Here is a 16,624-nt window from a genome sequence, read left to right as displayed (position 1 = left end):
TTTTATAAGACCTAGCTATGGGCCTCTGTTGGGATTAGCCCTAGAAATGGAATCTTTGCTGCATTTGCATGTAAAATGCAGTGCTATGGCTCTAGTCCAGGAGTCGGCAGACTAGTCCATGAGTTTAGAGCTCTGAGCTAAATCCTGTCTACAACCTGCTCTTATAAATATAATGCTTTACTGGAAAAGACTCATGCCCACTGTTGATGCCCATGCATTATCATTGGCTGTCTTTGTGTGGCAATGCCAGAGCTGAGTTACTTGCCACAGAGACCCTGTGTCCTTTAGAGCCTAAAATATTTATTGTCCAACCCTTATAGGAAAGGTGTGCCGACCCCTGATCTAGTTCATATTGAGATTCCTGGATATGGCTTATGGTTTTCCCAGAGTGTGCATGAGCCCCCAAATAATATTATTTGTTTGTTTCTTATACTTCATAAATAAGCTACAGTCTGATAATTGAATATTCTTCACTGGATGTGAATGTCAGATGAAAGAACACTTACTTTATCCCTAGAGTACGGTACACTGATGATGATGAGCTTTACTGAGCCTTTCCTGTCACTCATTGGTGGATCCTGTCTGTTCACACAGCACCCTGAATAAGCTCAGCATGAATAAGTGACTCCTTATTAGCAACCCAGAACCCCATATGAAGTTGTTCTTCAGTGGACTAATTGATTGGTCACAATGCATTTATTTTCAGCCCCTTCACAGCTTCTCTTTCCCAAAAGTCAGTGTATTCTTGAGCAGGTGTTAGACCCCATGCCATCCACCACAGCCACTGAGCCTTAGTAGATGACAGACAGTCCACCCTGATCCTTCTTTCCATTGCTTCTCCTGGGCCCAGGCCTCATCCTCCTCCTTTATTTCTGTCTCTGGGTTTCTGTCCTCAGCCTGCCTTCACAGCAGGCAGAAGGCTGGTGTCTTTACACTGAGCCTCAAGGATAAAGTCCCGGGGCCACCCTGAACAGTGAGGACCAGGAAAGCGGGTGGCATGTAAACCTGCCAGAGACTCAGAGACTCCTCTCCATACCAGGCTTCCTGAAGTTGATCGACCTGAAAGGAAGTCAGCACACAGACAGCGCCTGGCTGGAGGACTCTTGGATCATGCCAGCCATGTTGTTTCCAGAGGCACGAGTGCCTTCTCACAGTGGATGTTAAATGGACAACATGGTCCCCTGCCGGAGTCCCTGGAGAGCTGTATTTGATCTGGGTAGAAACACGCCTGCTGAACCTCCCAATGAGCAAAAAGTGCAAAAGCAGAGTGTGGACTTGAAAGAGCCCCTTATATCTGAAGTCAATTAAGACCACTTAGACCACTTGTATTTTCTGGTTAAAATAATCATATTTGCATATTACTTATATATGTATGATAACGGGAAAAACAAAATTGGCAACATTTGCTCTGAGCACATTTATTTCTTAGTGAAAAATAATTTTTGTGACTACCTAGCTTTCCTCAAACTTTTTGGCTAGTAAAACCTGATTTCTATTGGTCATTTTTGCTAGGTCCTGGGTATGGTTGTCATGTGTTCAACAGAGTTCTTCAAAGAAACAAAAACTTGGTGTCTGAGAATCCTAGAGGGAGAAAGACTTAGACATTCTCTAGCACTGCTGGTGTGTTACTGAAGAGGCTCCCGCGGCTGAGGGTGGAGGCCTTGCTGCCACCCACCACTGCTCGGCACAAACCTGGCCCGCGACTCACATTTTCCACTTCTCAGTCCAATGTTCTTTGTCACCGTGACTTATTTGCTGAGATCTTTCTGCTGCTGATTTCTAAATTTAAGTCTGCTTTGTTTCCATTACGGTTATAAATCCTTGTCAACATACAACATGCCTGCCTCCAGTTAGTTCCCAACCTTTGAGCAGTTAATATGCGTTTAATCCACATTAACCAAACATGGAGTGTAGGCAAGTTCCTGTGCACATTCCAGGTGTTATCTGTAAGTTTCTCAACAGAGTGCTAGTCAGACAGTTTGGGAGAGCACAGCCATATCCCACTCCCTCTGCCTTCTAAAGTCTGTTTATCAAAGGTAGAATGGCCCTCTGCATCATGGTGACAGCCTGGGGCCTCAGCCCTAAAGGGTGGGTGCTTCCAGGGCCTTGAGCCTGTTTGGTGCACTGGGCTCACCAAGTGGGGATGAGCACATGACTATTTCTGGACTCAGTGATCTGTTAAAAATATAACTGATGAGGGCATGTCTTCTCTTTCAAACGCCTTCTAAACAGGAAGGAAGAAAGAGCCAAAGATGCCCCGAGCCCTGATTTCTCCCTTGAGGTTCTATTTTTAAAAAGTTGTTCCAGTCCAGGGTCAAAGTTTCCTTATATTTCTAAAAGAAAACTAATCTAGAAATAGTTGGCACTGGGCAGGGAGGTGGGGAACAGGGAAGAAATTGAGTACAAAAGCAGGGGACGCGGGAAGAGTGTAGAAGGCGAGAATTCAGCAGTTACACACACGGCGAACTGTCACAGAATTGGTTCTTTGCTCCAGAAGGACGGGGGTACTGTCTCTACAGTGGTCAAGAGATGTGAGATACAGATTCCCTCTCTGGGTGTCTTTCTCAGCCCAGGTGAGGAACCGAGGTGCTGTGGAATTTGGCCTCTGTGAACAGCATCATTTTCTGGCCGCCTCAGGGCCGGAGGCATTCTTGTTTTCCTCAGCAGGGCAGTCCTGAGTGCTGAGGTGGGCGTCCCCAACAGTTTTAGACCAGGCGTGTAAAAGCAGCACCCAAGTAGAACTGGTGTTGAGGTTACTGGAAAGACAGTGGAGTGAGGGTCAGAGTTAAGATGGCCAGGAGGGTCAGAAGGGGCTGAGGGTGGTAGGGGAGGACAGATCAGTGGTTGGGGCTGGGCGACTAATTTACAGACACTAATTTGTAAGATCTTTTTTCTAATCAAAACTCCTTCACTCGTGCCCAGGTGAATGGAGCGAGGCTCTTTACCCACTGCTGACCACCCTCACAGACTGCGTGGCCATGATGAGCGACAAGGCTAAGAAGGCCATGGTCTTCCTGCTCATGCAGGACAGCGCCCCCACCATCGCCTCCTACCTGAGCCTGCAGTACCGCCGCGACGTGGTCTTCTGCCAAACCGTAAGCCCTGGGAGGGCCTTGCGGGAGGTCACGGGCACTCCCACCTCAGAAGAAACAGGCCTGGGAGGCCCTCCTTCTTCTCCCATCACTGTGCCAGCGTACATGGCCGTGTCTCTCCACCTGCCGTTCTCTAAGCTGGTCTAACAGACTGGATTTCAGCACGGAGCACGCCTGCTCCATCCGTAGTGCAAGTTGCTCCTGAAGGGCTGGCAGTGACAGTGGGCTCTGCTCCGAGGTGGTGGCAGGCAGCAGAGGCCTCCTTGCCATCTTTTTCTTTTTTCCCTCCAAAGGAATGCAGCAAGGGCAACGTGACTGTTCGCTGTCAGCGCAGTCTGTTTTCTCACTCATAAACAGCAGCACCTTCTGGCTTGTCGCAGGACTTTTTCTGATGATTTCTGTTATCTTTCAGTGAAGTGTTAGCGTCACAAGTTAAAGATGCCAGTAATCTAATTGACAGATCAGAACAGCAGCATGGGTGGGCTGGGTCTCCAGGTCCCCGCCCTTGCTGAGGGCCTGTTTCATCCATAGACACCTTCTGCTGAGGAAGCTGAGGGCCACCTTCTTCACTTTTGTTCTTGGTTGTGACTGACTCAGTTTCTAGAGTCGGTGCGGATCTTTGAGAAGATAGAGCCTTTCATGGGAAACTGATTCTGGGCTTCTAGAAGTTTCCAGCCCAGGAATAACCCAGGCAGGTCAGGTCAGAAACTGGGCCCAAACCTACCCACCTCTGGAGTGAAAGGTGCAGCAAGCCCCCAGTGTCACATGCCCTGCCCACCCATGGCCTCTGCCCACTATGGTCTCAGAGCCAGGGCATCCGCACCACGGCTCGAGGGACAGGAGGTGCTGCGGTGGAAACACGGGAGCTTGGCCCAGGGCTCACGCGATCCCCATGTGCCCCTCAGCTCACCGCACTCATCTGCGGCTTCATCATCAAGCTGAGGAACTGCCTGCATGACGACGGCTTCCTGCGGCAGCTCTACACCATCGGGCTGCTGGCGCAGTTCGAGAGCCTGCTGAGCACCTACGGTGAGTGTGGGCCCCGGGGCAGCGGTGGTTCCAGCCTTTCTTCCCAGATATTACAGTGAACCAGACACCTTCAGAACACGTAACAGGAACCAGGTGGATGTCTGAACAGTCGCACATTCGCCCTGTCCCTGGCTATTGGTGGTGAAGATCCTTTTGGTTGAGGATGGATGGTGTTCTCTCCCCAGGCCCTTCTTCCAAGTACTTGGTTGTTTCTGAATTGTTTCTACTTAGCCCTTTATGCACTGATGCCCGTGACACGGAAGGCACTGAGAGCCCAGTTCTGCAGCCTCTAAATCACCAGGAGGAGAGTGGGGTCAAAGGGCAGGAGAGTTCAGAGTTAAGATTGACTTCCAGATCGCTCTGGGGGGGCTCTCTTCTCCTTTGATGTCTTCTGAGCCATGAAAATGGGCCCTTTTTTAAAGGTATTTGTTAGTCTCTGAAACTGTAGGACAATTAATAGGCCTCCAGCCCAGTGCACTGGAAGCTGTGGCCGTAGCAAAGCCTGCCTGCAGTTCCTCTCCATTCTGAGCTGGAGTTGCCTCCTGAGCTCTGTGTGCTTCTGTTCCCCTTTCACCATCCTGGGCTTGACCACAGAAGAGTGTGTTTCCCAGCTGTGCCTGCAGTGTGGGCATGGGGGTCAGCTGCCCTGTGGACTCACAGAGCAGTGAGTCATTGGGGAAGGGGCTTAGGGAGTCCCTGTCCATGTCCGTACCCCTGAGTTCATCACCTCTCCTCTGCACAGTCTGTGGGGAGAGAGGCAGGCCCTTCTGCCTGACAGCCTCCTCCCCACCCCCCATGTTTAGGTGAGGAGCTGGCAATGCTGGAGGACATGAGCCTTGGGATCATGGACTTGAGGAATGTGACCTTTAAAGTCACACAGGCCACTTCTAATGCATCAACTGACATGCTGCCCGTCATCACAGGAAATCGGTAGAAATGTTTATTCAGAATTCTTCAATCCAGAGCACTTTTTTTCAGTCATGTTTATTTTGTGGGATGCATGCTCCCTTTGTTTTATATTTATTCTGTTTCACTGTCTTAAAAGCACTGGTCAAGGTATCCCATGTTAATTTTTCCCCCTGTAAAGGTCTGGCTGGGGGTTTGGACATCACTGAGCCAGAGGGGCTGCCCACAGCCTCACGAGGGGGATGCTTGGGGTCCCTGCTCAGCCCTCCAGTGCCTGGGTCTCACCCCTGCTCTTCCTCTCTCCGCTCTCTTCCAGCGATGGGTTTAACGTGCGGATCCCTCTGCCAGGTCCACTGTTTGACGCCCTGCCCCGGGAGATCCAGAGTGGCATGCTGTTGCGGGTGCAGCCTGTCCTCTTCAATGTGGGCATCAACGAGCAGCAGACGCTGGCTGAGAGGTGTGTGCCACACTCCTGAGTGCCTGAGTGCCTGGAATGATCATGAGATGATGTGGAATGTGGACTTGCCCCTCTGCAGGCTCCCAGCTCATCCTCCCTTCCATCAGCCAGGATGCTTTCACACTAGCCCTGACCCAGCACTGTCATCATCTCCCCTAAGATGACCCATGCGTGGTCTCTGTTCTCAGAGATAGGTGTGGAGATGATGATGAAGATAAATGCAGGCAGTTATGGGTCCTGAGTCGGGTCACACAACATGATCTAAGAGGGTTTGCAGAGGAGGAGGTGGGCAGTGCCTGACGTGGGCATTATTTATTTAACTGAAGTGGGCATTTTTGTTGCGCTGGGGAATCAAACCCAGGCCTTACGTGTGCTAGGCAAGTGCCCTACCACTGAGCTACAGTGCTGGCCCCTGAAGTGGGTTTTGAATATGAGTGGGTGTTACACGAGGAGGTAGAGGAGGGACCAGCTTGTCTCGGGCCAGGAAGGCTGAGCAAAGGCTGAGCAAAGGCCGGGAGAAAGCAGCATGGGGTCTGGCACAGTCTGTGGCAGGGACTGGCAGTGGCGAGGGGAAAGGCCTTTGTGCCCAACCAGGAGTCATGCCTGTGAACTCTCCTCCAGAATCCCTTGGCATTGCACAAGTGGGGAGTGGAAGGAGTGAGCGAGCCTGTGTGGCATGTGGTGTGGCCTTCCACTAGTAAATGCACATCTTGCTCGTGTACCATTCGCATTCATGTGACATGAGTGTTTTAACTTAAAAAGACATCTTAAAGTACTTGCTATTAAAGGAATTCAGTCTCCAGGATGAAGGCCCTTTGGTACCTAGTGGTCACAGACCTATGGACCCTAGGTCTGGGTCACCCCCACTTAGCAAGTGTGCTCTGCCATGTGGGAAATGCTGCGGGACTTGTAGTCGGGGAGGACACAATCAGATTAACATGTCAAGTGGGTCATTTTGCTGGCCATGGCTGGAAGGACACGTGAGGGACATATGTGATGAGCTTGCTGGATAGAGGCAGGCATGGGCAGTACCATGGATCAGGGCCGCAGAGGTGGCATGCAGGTGCTCTGAGAAGGGCCTGGCTGGAGGACGACGGGGGTAGTGGAAGGACACAGCCTCTCCCCAGGCTGCGTGACAGTGAGGCAAGCAGACCAGTGACATGCTGGTTTTCAGACTGGTGTGTCAGAGAGGCAGTGTGTCCATCCTGTTCCCTGCAGATGGCGAGCTGGGCTTGGGCTGAGGCAAGGGCAGGAAGCAGACCCCTCTGAGGCCAGAGTACAGAGGCAAAGGAGCCCACCTCCGGGAGAGTGGGCCTCTCACAGGGACCCCAGCTGCAGGTGTCCAGGAATGTTCCCTGCACCCAGCAGCTGTTGAGCCATTTCTGGAAATGCTGAAGCAGGGCCAGCTGATGCAGCAGAGGGCAAAGTGGAGGAGGAGAGACGGGGGACAGGGAAGAGGTGGAGGTGCAGGGTCTTGGCTTGGCTCCTTCATTTGTGCCTGGTGCACTGGCCCACCGTGCTTACTTATGAGCTGTGGAAAGAGTTCACAGAGAAGGGAGTCAGCAGGCCCAGGGGTGGGTGACCCCAGAGAGAGCAGGTAGAGAGAGGAAAACAGAGCCCATCACAGGCTCGAGAGGTAGGTGGGCTGTGACCCACGAGAGGGAGACCTGCCCTCAGAGAGATGTCCTACAGCCTCAAAGGGGCTGATGCTCAGGGAAGACACAGCAGGGAAGTGGCAGGGTGAGCTGGGGACGCCAGGTCTCGGCCTTCAGAGCCCACAGTTCTTAATGACTGCCTTCTCGCAGGTGGTGTTCCCTCCCTCTTCCCCAAGGCATTGGGCACAAATGTGCTTGCAGCATGCGGTGGACTCAGGCGACCCTTTGTGACCAGGAGATAGCAAGGGCCTCGGGTAGCCCAGAGAACAGTGTCCCACGGCAGACCCAGAGTGACTTCAGATCAGAGTACAGGGCTGTCCTCACTCTACAGCCACACCTCACTGCCATCCCCTCTCCTAACTTCTGGGGCAGGAAGGCACAAGGACTCTGCACTGAACAGCTGTGCCCACATCACACAAAGCAGGCCTTTGAGTCCTTGGGTTTGGCACAGGTCAGGTTCTAATAACCTCCTAGTCACAAAACTGTTCCTGCCCACAAACTGTATTAAATTGGTCACCAGCATTATAGAGATGACTTCATGCTCAGAAGGAGGAGAGTGGCTCAGAATTTAGATGTGAGCAAGGAATGTTAGAAAGAATCAATGTGTTCACATTCATGCAATTCTGCATGTTTTTGAAAAAAGTAACATGAGCCAACTAATGGTGTTCCCTTAACCTCCCAAGGTTTGGTGATACCTCTTTACAGGAAGTTATCAACGTGGAGAGTTTGGTGCGATTAAATTCCTACTTTGAACAGTTCAAGGAAGTTTTGCCTGAGGATTGTGAGTATTCCTTCACTCGTATGGGCCCTGCCTCTTGCCATTTCACCACTTTGGATGTCTGAGTTCTCTCTGCTTATTGACCTTCCTGATACCACCAGGCTCACCTCGCTGGTGTGTAGGCGGGGGCGCAGAGCACAAGCGTGCGCATGCTAAGCTGTTCCTTCCTTACCTGTCACATACATGGCAGCCTGTTCACCTGGCTGGAAGCTCGGATCCCACCCACTGGTAATGCAGTCTCCTGGTACTGCAGCCGCTGTGTCTCTCTTCCAGTGTGTATGACGTGGGGCTTTCCCACACACTGTCAGAAGCACTGACACTAATGACTACATTTGGTGGTAGACACTGTGCACCTGCTGGGAGAGCATGAGGGACTCAGGACTCATCCCCCTCAGCCCAGGGAATCTGTTTGAGCTGCCCACACACCTTCCTCCATGGTACTTAGAAAGTAAGGTGCTGGCAAGATACTCCTTGCTGGGTGCTTGAGAGCAAGATGGCTCCTGTTGTAGCATCCCCTGGAGGTAAGTTCTGCTGAGGACAGCTCTCTCTGCTCCCAGTGAAGAGAGGGCTACAGAGAAGGCTCTGGCAACTCAGAACTCAGGAACCCAGGGCACAGTACAACCTTTACATGCGAGAGTCTCCTGAATTCAGTCCAGCTGACTCACTGAGCACATGCTATGCGTGAGGCATGTCAAGACCCGAGAGTGTGTGTGACCTGCACCTGTCTGAAGTGCACTGCTGCTCATGCAGCACTCCTCCAGCCATGGGCTCCCTCGCTGGACTAAAGGAGACCTGTCCTGCCCTGGAGGTGGGCCAGATTCCTCTAATGGGGCCCAGAGAGGGGAGAACACATGGGCTGGGAAGATGCCAGCTCCAGTTGCTTTCTGTTGGAAGGCTGAGTGGGTCTTGGAGTTGGGAAATGGTAGTAAATCAGTGAACATTCCCAGGTCTCTGATGGGCTGAGAGCCCTGCACACAGTTCTCTACTGAGTCCACAGCAGCCCTGAAAAGTCCATATTAGTGCCTATGTCCAGATGAAGAAAGGGTGCCAGGCCCTGATTCCCATGTGCCTGGGCAGTGAAGGATGCCACCCTGTTAGGAGGGACTGTGGCCAGGGACCACCTTGGGACCAGCTGGAGGCATGTGTATTTGCTGGGTGGTGCTCAGGTGGGAAGCAGGGTTGGGGACAGCTGGTTCACCATGTGCTGATTGGATTGGAGGACACAGGTGGCTGGTAGCCTGGGAGACTGGGAGATATCGGCTGAGATCGCATTTTGCTCTCTTTAGTCTTACCTGGTACCGTGATGGGTGTGCACAGAGGAGGAAGTATTTAGGAAGGTTTCAGACTGAGCATCTGTTCCACAGGGAGTGTTTGAAGCCAGCACCTCAGAGCAAGAGAGGAACATAGTGCATAAGGAGAGACAGAGTCTGGCGCTGGGTGAAGATTGCAGAGACAGCAGCAGCAGGAATGACGCCCCCACAGGGAGGAGAGGTGGGAGGGCAGGGACGAGCCACGCTCAGGCCCTGGCTGGGTGTGTGACCTGGGCATATGGCCCATGGGAAGTACAGATTGGAACCCCAGTGAAGCCCTTTGGCTGAGCTCACTGAGAGGCCCGATGAGGACAGGTCTGGGAATGGGCCTGGAGGAAGCCACGTGCTCCAATATCAATGGGGAACAAGGGGTTCTACAGGACGGCCAGATAGGGAGGGCAAGAGGGTGCAGGTAGGCTCTGGACTGGTGGACAGGAGTCCCTGGTGACCTCTCAGGACAGTCAGAATGGTGAGGAGTGGTCTGGGGGATCATGTGGATGGTGACATGGTGATGCCTTGGAATGGACCCCTCTGTCCCAAAGATTGGCAGTGCCTGGAAAGACAAGGGCGGGGGAGGTTGGAAACACCTCTGCAGCTTCCTGGATGTTGGCACTGTGCTTGACACCTGAGGAAGGAACTTGAGAATGGCTGGAAGACGTGAGAGGATGACAGCCATAGACCAAGGTCCTGGAGAGCCCAGTTAGAGGTGCCCTGGGAAGTAGGGAAGGAGAGAGAGGTGTGGGTGGAATGGAGGAAATGCCTGAGTTCAGGTGGAGTAGCCTGAGTCTCCCCAAACTGCAGGAACACCAGGAAAGAGAGCACAGGACCTTGAGAAGGCGGTGTGGCCCAGATCCCCATGGTAATCCCAACGCGCCGCAGCCAGGGTCAGATGGAGCTAAGTGCAGGGACCCTCCAGGCACTCAGCTGCGGCGGTCACTAAGGCAGAGAGTGGCTCAACCCAGTTGCTGAGGCGCCCTCATGGTTTTCAGCAGTGCTCACAGTTAGAAAAAATGATAGATCCATCAGGTCCTCGCCATGTCTGGCCCTCTTCCCCTGCTCTATGTGGATTATCTAATCTGATCCTCACAGCAGCCCTGGGAGGTGGGTGCTGCTCTGGCGTGCACCTAGAGATGAGGACCTGAGGAAGGAGGGTGAGTCTCCCAGGAGCCATGTCAAGCCAGGTAGCATCTTACCCTGTCTGTCATAGGGACTGGGGATAGGCCATGGACTAGGGGTTCAGCACATCAGCCAGGAAACCAAGACAGTCAGCGGGGAGGAGAGACCAAGGCCACCCAAGGCTGGGCAGCAGGTGGGAGCAGATAGCTTGGTCTTAGGAAGGGGAGCTCTGTGTTTCGGAGAGTTGGCAGTGTGGTGTTGCTGAGGCCCCAGAGATGTTCAAGTGGACTGAAGAAGAAAGCCAGGGTGGGGTGCACAGGAGCAGGGCAGGAAGCTGGGGAGCATTGCCCAGGTACCCTTTTGTTTCAGAGAGAATCATGATCGGGAAGGCTGATGCTGGAGCCCCTGCAGCCCAATGTCCCCCAAGCCCTTGTGGTTTGCTGGTGGGCAGCTGTTCACTGGGAGGCCAGGCGGAGGCTGCAGCTGCTCGTGGGGGGTGATTATGGCCAGCCTTATCTTCTGGGCTTCTAAGGCCTCTGTCCTAGACAGAGCTCTCACAGGCAGGAGGCTTCTTCCTGTTTCTCTGGTTCTGCCCAATGCCCTAAAGGAAACAATCAGCAAAGGATCCTGGTCCCCTGGGGTGTGGTGAGAGCTGTGTGGGTATGGAGGGGTTAGATCCTGGAGGCCATGGACTTGGTTGATTACTCAGGCTCTGTTGATCTGAGGCTCTGCTGACCTGAAGCTCTGCTGTTTGTCTTTGGTAATCCCAATGGTGAAGATCCTAGAGGGCCTTCAGGAATGGTTGCAATTTCCTTGATTTTTGTCTGTCTCAGGCTGCTTAGGTGAGGCCATCTGACAGGTCTTTGGGTTCAGGGGGCCTTGGAAGGGACTGCCGTGGTGGGAGGGGAGGCTGTTAGAGCAAGGAGAGGCTCCTAGGTCTTTCAGAAATGTGTTCCTCCAGGTGTGGGTGGAGGTCCCCTGGGGAAGGCTGCACATTCCAGACTCCCCCAGGGTTTCCAGGCTGCGCAGTGGTCTGTACACCCTGGCTCAGAGGTTCTCCATCCTTGGCAGAGGTTCTGGAGATTACCTGGACCATCCTCACTCCTTCCTAACCACCTCCCTTGGAAGAGGTACCAGGGCCATAGTACCCCATAGTTCCTTAGCTTCTGCTCCCTAGCCCCTTGGGAGAGCTCAGAGGAGACACTAATGAAGACACTTTTGAAGGTGACACTAATGTCACAGAGAAAGAAATCAAGGGCTTGCCATGTCCAGTTGCTCGGCACCTCCCTCCCTTCTTCTTTGGCTCTGAATTGGTCATTTTCCCACGTCCTTGGCAGCAGCACCCTTGGTATGGCTCCCACTCCCACAGACTCCTCTTACTTTCCAGGTCTACCTCGATCCCGAAGTCAGACCTGTCTGCCAGAACTGCTGCGGTTTCTGGGTCAGAACGTCCATGCCCGGAAGAATAAGAACGTGGACATCCTCTGGCAAGCTGCCGAGGTACTTGCTGTGATAGGGAAGCGGTTATAGCCACGCCTGCTACCAAGCGTCATAGCAAAAATAATGACAGTGGGAATCTGAACCAGGGTGGAGAGAGCAGATTCCTCCCTAAGGATACAAAGAAAGTAACTGAATGTGCTCTGAGACTCTGGGAAATGGTGAACGTTGCCTTTGAGTTGGTTGCATTAGGGCTGCCAGGACACTGATAAGCTTGAGCCAGTCTGTCCTGGGGGCATGGAGCCAGGCTGGTGGCAGGCAGCACCTTCAGAAGCCTACACAGTGCATACTAGCTCAACCTCACCGCCTCCTTTGGCTTGTGATGGGTTTGAAGAGAGACCGTGATAGACTCTCAGCTCTCTTTAAACAGTCCTTGCCTGTATTGCCATTCTGATCGCAGTTCTCCAAGTACTTACACTGCAAATATGTTTTCAAACTTTACTTGTGGAGTTCCAAGTCACTGCTTTGGGTCTAGGTCTCAGAGCAGTTTCCTACTTAGTCACTCAGTTCACTTCTGATGAGGTTGTGAGTTTAATTCAGGTTGTGGCAGCATAACCCGCCCAGCCCTGGAGCTCAGCGGGAGGTACCAAGTTTCCCAGAGCTTCTCTTCTCTGGATCGTATTTCTTTTCATTTCTGTATATGAGCAGAGTCTCTGGCTAAAGAGCTGGAATACCTTGAGTCGGGTGTGACCCTTCAGTTCATAGAAGGGAGACTTGGCCAGAGCTCAAGGGCTGGCTGATGGCCCTCTGGGCTAGCAGCCTGGCACTGCAGGTGCATTGTGGGCACGCACACCAGCTCTGGATGCACCGCCTCTCCAAGTGCCATTTAAATGGTTTTGGAGTCTATTTAGAGTTCCAGCTTATGCCTCATATTTGAGTCATGAAGTCAACAATCTATAGGATGTAGTGAGCTCACCAAGTTCAAGTTCATCCTTACTTTGTCAATTATGACTTCAAAATTTGTGTTTTACCCTTGCTAGTTTTGGGTCACTTTGGTCTTTTTTTTTTTTTTTTTTTTTAATCTTAAAAGAAGCCTTTTTTCCTGATTGTCTCATCTGAACCAGGACCTTGACTATTTGCCTTTCTCTGAACATGTTTCTTAAGGCTTCACTGTTTTTATGTCAAGTGGTTTTGCGGGCTTGAGAGGCAGGGGCAGCACTGTTTTCAGGACAGTCAATGATAACTCTAATATTTTTCTGGATTTCAACAGGTAACTGAGAGCCCACCATTGTATAGCTTAGGTGATCTTTCACTAAATGCCAGACCTGCTCTCACAGTACGGTATCTGGTACAGGGTCACAGGCCCTTATCTAAACTTCTTGTGACCAGATATTTTGAAATGCACAGATTTTTCAGATTTTAGGGCAGTAATACGGTGCAAAGTTGTATACACATGTATAATATACCTAATACATATGTGCATATAAATACAGCCATCCCATGGCACTGTGAGGGATCAGTTCTAGGGCCCCTTGCAGATACCAAAATCCAAGGATGCTCTGCTGAGTCTCTATATAATATAAAGGGTGTAGGATTTGCATAGAACCTGCACACATCCTCCTGTGCTCTTTGAATCATCTCTAGGTGACTTATGACACTGAGTACAGTGTGAACACTGTGCAGATGGTCACGACCAGGAAAAAAGTCTTCATGTTCAGAATAGAGGCAGTTTTTCTTTTGGTATTTTTGATTTGCAGTTGATTGACTCCCCAGATGGGCCCACTGTGCCTTATTGTTCTTGGGAGAGTCTGGGGCAGCCCCATAGAATCATTTATATTTCCTCATTGAGAAGTATGAATATTCATATAAAAAGTATAAATACTCTCATCAGCTCAGGTCTGGTTGTACTGCTAAGAGAGTCTGCCATAAACTTAGAAAGAAAAAAAGCCTCTTTCCTCTTTTAAAGCTGACTGGACTTGGGGATGTGAACTTAGGACTATATCTACTGGTGCAAAGGAAGTGCCCTCAGTGTTCTTCCCACTGGGAGAAGAGGTGCAGAGTGACCTGTCCCAGTCTGGGGCTGCCATGCTCCACCCACGTGACTGAGCAGTCTGGGAGGGATCTGTTGGTGTCTGACCCTGTGCCCAGGACCCTGAGGGAGGTGGGAGTGGAGAAGGGCCTGTGGTTGGAAGTGGCTTCTCTGGGCTGTTCCCCTCTGTGTGGGTAAAGGAGAGCTGAGACCAATGGGTCTGTCCCTGCCTTCCCGAGGCCTGGAGACCTGGCCAGCAACAAGAGACCCTGTGAGTGGCTCTGGCCTCCCCTGTGTGGTCATCTTCAATGCTTTCTCTGCTTGGGGGCTGGCAGTAAAGGGCTAGACATGCCAGGAAGGTCCCAGGATGGCTTGGAAGGGGACAGCTGGGAGGGTCGAAGAAGAGCAGTAATACTGCAAGAGGGAGGAAAGCTGGGCTTGGGAGGCATGTCCCATGGGAGAGGACAGGAAGAAAGCACTCAAGGAACAGGAAGACACCATGAAGACAGAGCCTTGGGGCAGCAGGGCCTCCAAGCAGCACCTGTTTGCAGGTGACTTGGTTCCTGTTGCTGGGACTGGGCATGGAGCTACCCTGCCAGGCTTGTGGGGAGCCCCCTTGGGAGCAGATATGCTCCCCTTTGCAGTGTCCCCTCCTCAGCACAGCCTGCTTCCTGTTGGCAGATCTGCCGCCGCCTTAACGGGGTCCGGTTCACCAGCTGCAAGAGTGCCAAGGACCGCACGGCCATGTCGGTGACGCTGGAGCAGTGCCTGATCCTGCAGCACGAGCACGGCATGGCCCCGCAGGTCTTCACGCAGGCCCTGGAGTGCATGCGCAGGTGAGTGCCGCCGTGGGCTGCTTGCCCGCCCTTCCCCGTGTAAGCTGCAGATGAGCCGCGCCTGGCCGGCCCGCACTCGCGGACACCTACTAGAGTTTGACCATTGGTCAAACCATTGGCCCTGTCAAATTCAGGCAGCATTCTTGTTCTCATAAGTTGATGGGGAGGAGCTGCCGTCTTCCTGAGCAGGACTGCACTGAAATGCAGAAGGGCGGGCAATTAAGGAGGAGGGACACCTGTGGCATCCCCAGGCCACATGCCTGACTGTGGGTGGGTCTTGGGGCCTGTGCTTTCTCTGCAGGCCTCTTCTGTTTCTGTAGGGGACCCTGTGCGTGGCTCTGGCCTCCGAGTGGGTCATCTTCAGTGCCTTCCATATGTACATTATGTGTTTCCAAACTTGGGTGAAGAGACACGTCTGCAGGTTGCACTGGTTTGCTCTGCTTCCTCTTGAGCGGTGGGCACAGTTTGCTTTTATGAGCAAAGTGTCCAGTGAGTGTTTTATGGTGACAGTTGTCAGTGTGTCCTGGCCACGTCCCCCTAATGACGTCCTGATTCTGAGGCAGCAGGCGTATTTGCAGAATGAAACCCAGAACTCAGACTGTCCACTGTTGATCGATGCCTTGTTTCAAGCACTGCTGGGCAGCCCTACCTCACATACCAAAAGAAAGGATAAGAAACCTGGCTTTCCTGTCTCCTTCGATGTAGTCACCAATGCTGTTAAAGTCTCGTTTCCAACGGTCACTTCTACTGAGTGTTCTGTATCATTTGTCCTCTCACCAAATTCTTTAAAGTGTTCGATTCTCTTATCCTTTCTGTATGTTTCTGACATTTGACCTTCTCACAATAATGCACAAGTGATGCATGAGCTCTTGCCTCTTGAGGACAGCATTTTGTAAAAATGGCATCATTTTGTCTAAGTTCATCTAAGCCTCTGTTAAGGTCAGTCCATCTCTCCATCCCTTGCCCCTCAATGGAGAAGCAGTGGAGATTCAGAAAACCCCTGCTTGGGAGCACTTTAAAAAAAATTTTAAAAAAAATTTTTTGATCAAGGACATGTGTTCAGGAGCTTCAGGGTCCTTCAGGCTCCACGTCCATCCAAGGCGACCTGGTGCTACAGCCTGGTAGCCATCCCGCACTCAAGGAGCTGTGGGGTGTGGGGAGAGGGCACAGGAGCTGGAGTCCTCTGCCAGTGGAAAGGCAAGGGAGAGCCAGACAGGGGCCCTGTGCTGTGGAGGCCAAGCCCAGGTCAGGTCTACTGAGTAGGTCGTTACAGCCCCAAATTAGGCCTGTTGCTCTCCAGTTTTGAGCTTGTGAACAATTTCAACAAAACCAACAATCCATTCTGACTACATCTGAGCATCAGGGTCTCAGGAGACCAGGGAAAAAGTGACCCCAGAGAGAGACCCAGTTTAACTTAAGGGCCTGCCAAGCCCTATACCTGGGAGGGCCACCCCGCCCACCCCAAGGCCACTTGGGGCTTTTCGTGCAGGACAGCTATTTTATTTTGGTTTTTGTGCTGGGGATTCAACCCAGGACTTCAAGCACACTAATAAGCATACACTATACCACTGAGCTACATCCCCAGACCAGGATAGCTATCACAAACTTTAAGCACACTAATAAGCATATATGCTGTACCACTGAGCTACATCCCCAGACCAGGATAGCTATCACAACTATTACAGCACACAAAGTAATTTCTATAACTCTTAATCACATAAGTAATTGATAGTCCTAGTAGGAAAATTAGAAAACACAAACACACAGCCTGCAGAACCCTCTATACCTACTATTAAACAATAGCCATGTTAACAACTGAGATACATTCTTTAGGATGGATGGATGGATAGATGGATACATACATACATACATGCGGGTGTGAGCTGGTTAATGCATACCTTGGTTAATTAGTCCCTGAATAACACATAAGCCAAATACACTCATATGCAAAAACAAATGCAGTTATATGCACAGTCTCC

General features: G+C 51.7%; 1 protein-coding gene across 5 annotated transcripts in view; it reads left to right on the top strand.

Annotated features, from left to right (window-relative positions):
• The window catches only part of Inpp4a (inositol polyphosphate-4-phosphatase type I A), a 134,340-nt gene that overhangs the window by 107,715 nt on the left and 10,001 nt on the right, over positions 1 to 16,624 (top strand). For all 5 annotated transcript variants that reach the window (XM_071601859.1, XM_071601856.1, XM_071601857.1 and 2 more), the window contains 7 exons: positions 2,923 to 3,095; positions 3,998 to 4,121; positions 4,925 to 5,051; positions 5,344 to 5,484; positions 7,823 to 7,920; positions 11,731 to 11,843; positions 14,491 to 14,645. In XM_071601859.1, the coding sequence (XP_071457960.1) occupies positions 2,923 to 3,095; positions 3,998 to 4,121; positions 4,925 to 5,051; positions 5,344 to 5,484; positions 7,823 to 7,920; positions 11,731 to 11,843; positions 14,491 to 14,645 (931 nt within the window). The remainder of the gene's footprint in view (positions 1 to 2,922; positions 3,096 to 3,997; positions 4,122 to 4,924; positions 5,052 to 5,343; positions 5,485 to 7,822; positions 7,921 to 11,730; positions 11,844 to 14,490; positions 14,646 to 16,624) is intronic.

Source organism: Marmota flaviventris, chromosome 14 (assembly GCF_047511675.1).
Source record: "Marmota flaviventris isolate mMarFla1 chromosome 14, mMarFla1.hap1, whole genome shotgun sequence".
NCBI lineage: Eukaryota > Metazoa > Chordata > Mammalia > Rodentia > Sciuridae > Marmota > Marmota flaviventris.
Note: the sequence above shows the minus strand (reverse complement) of the source record. Positions and strands in the feature narration are given on the sequence as shown.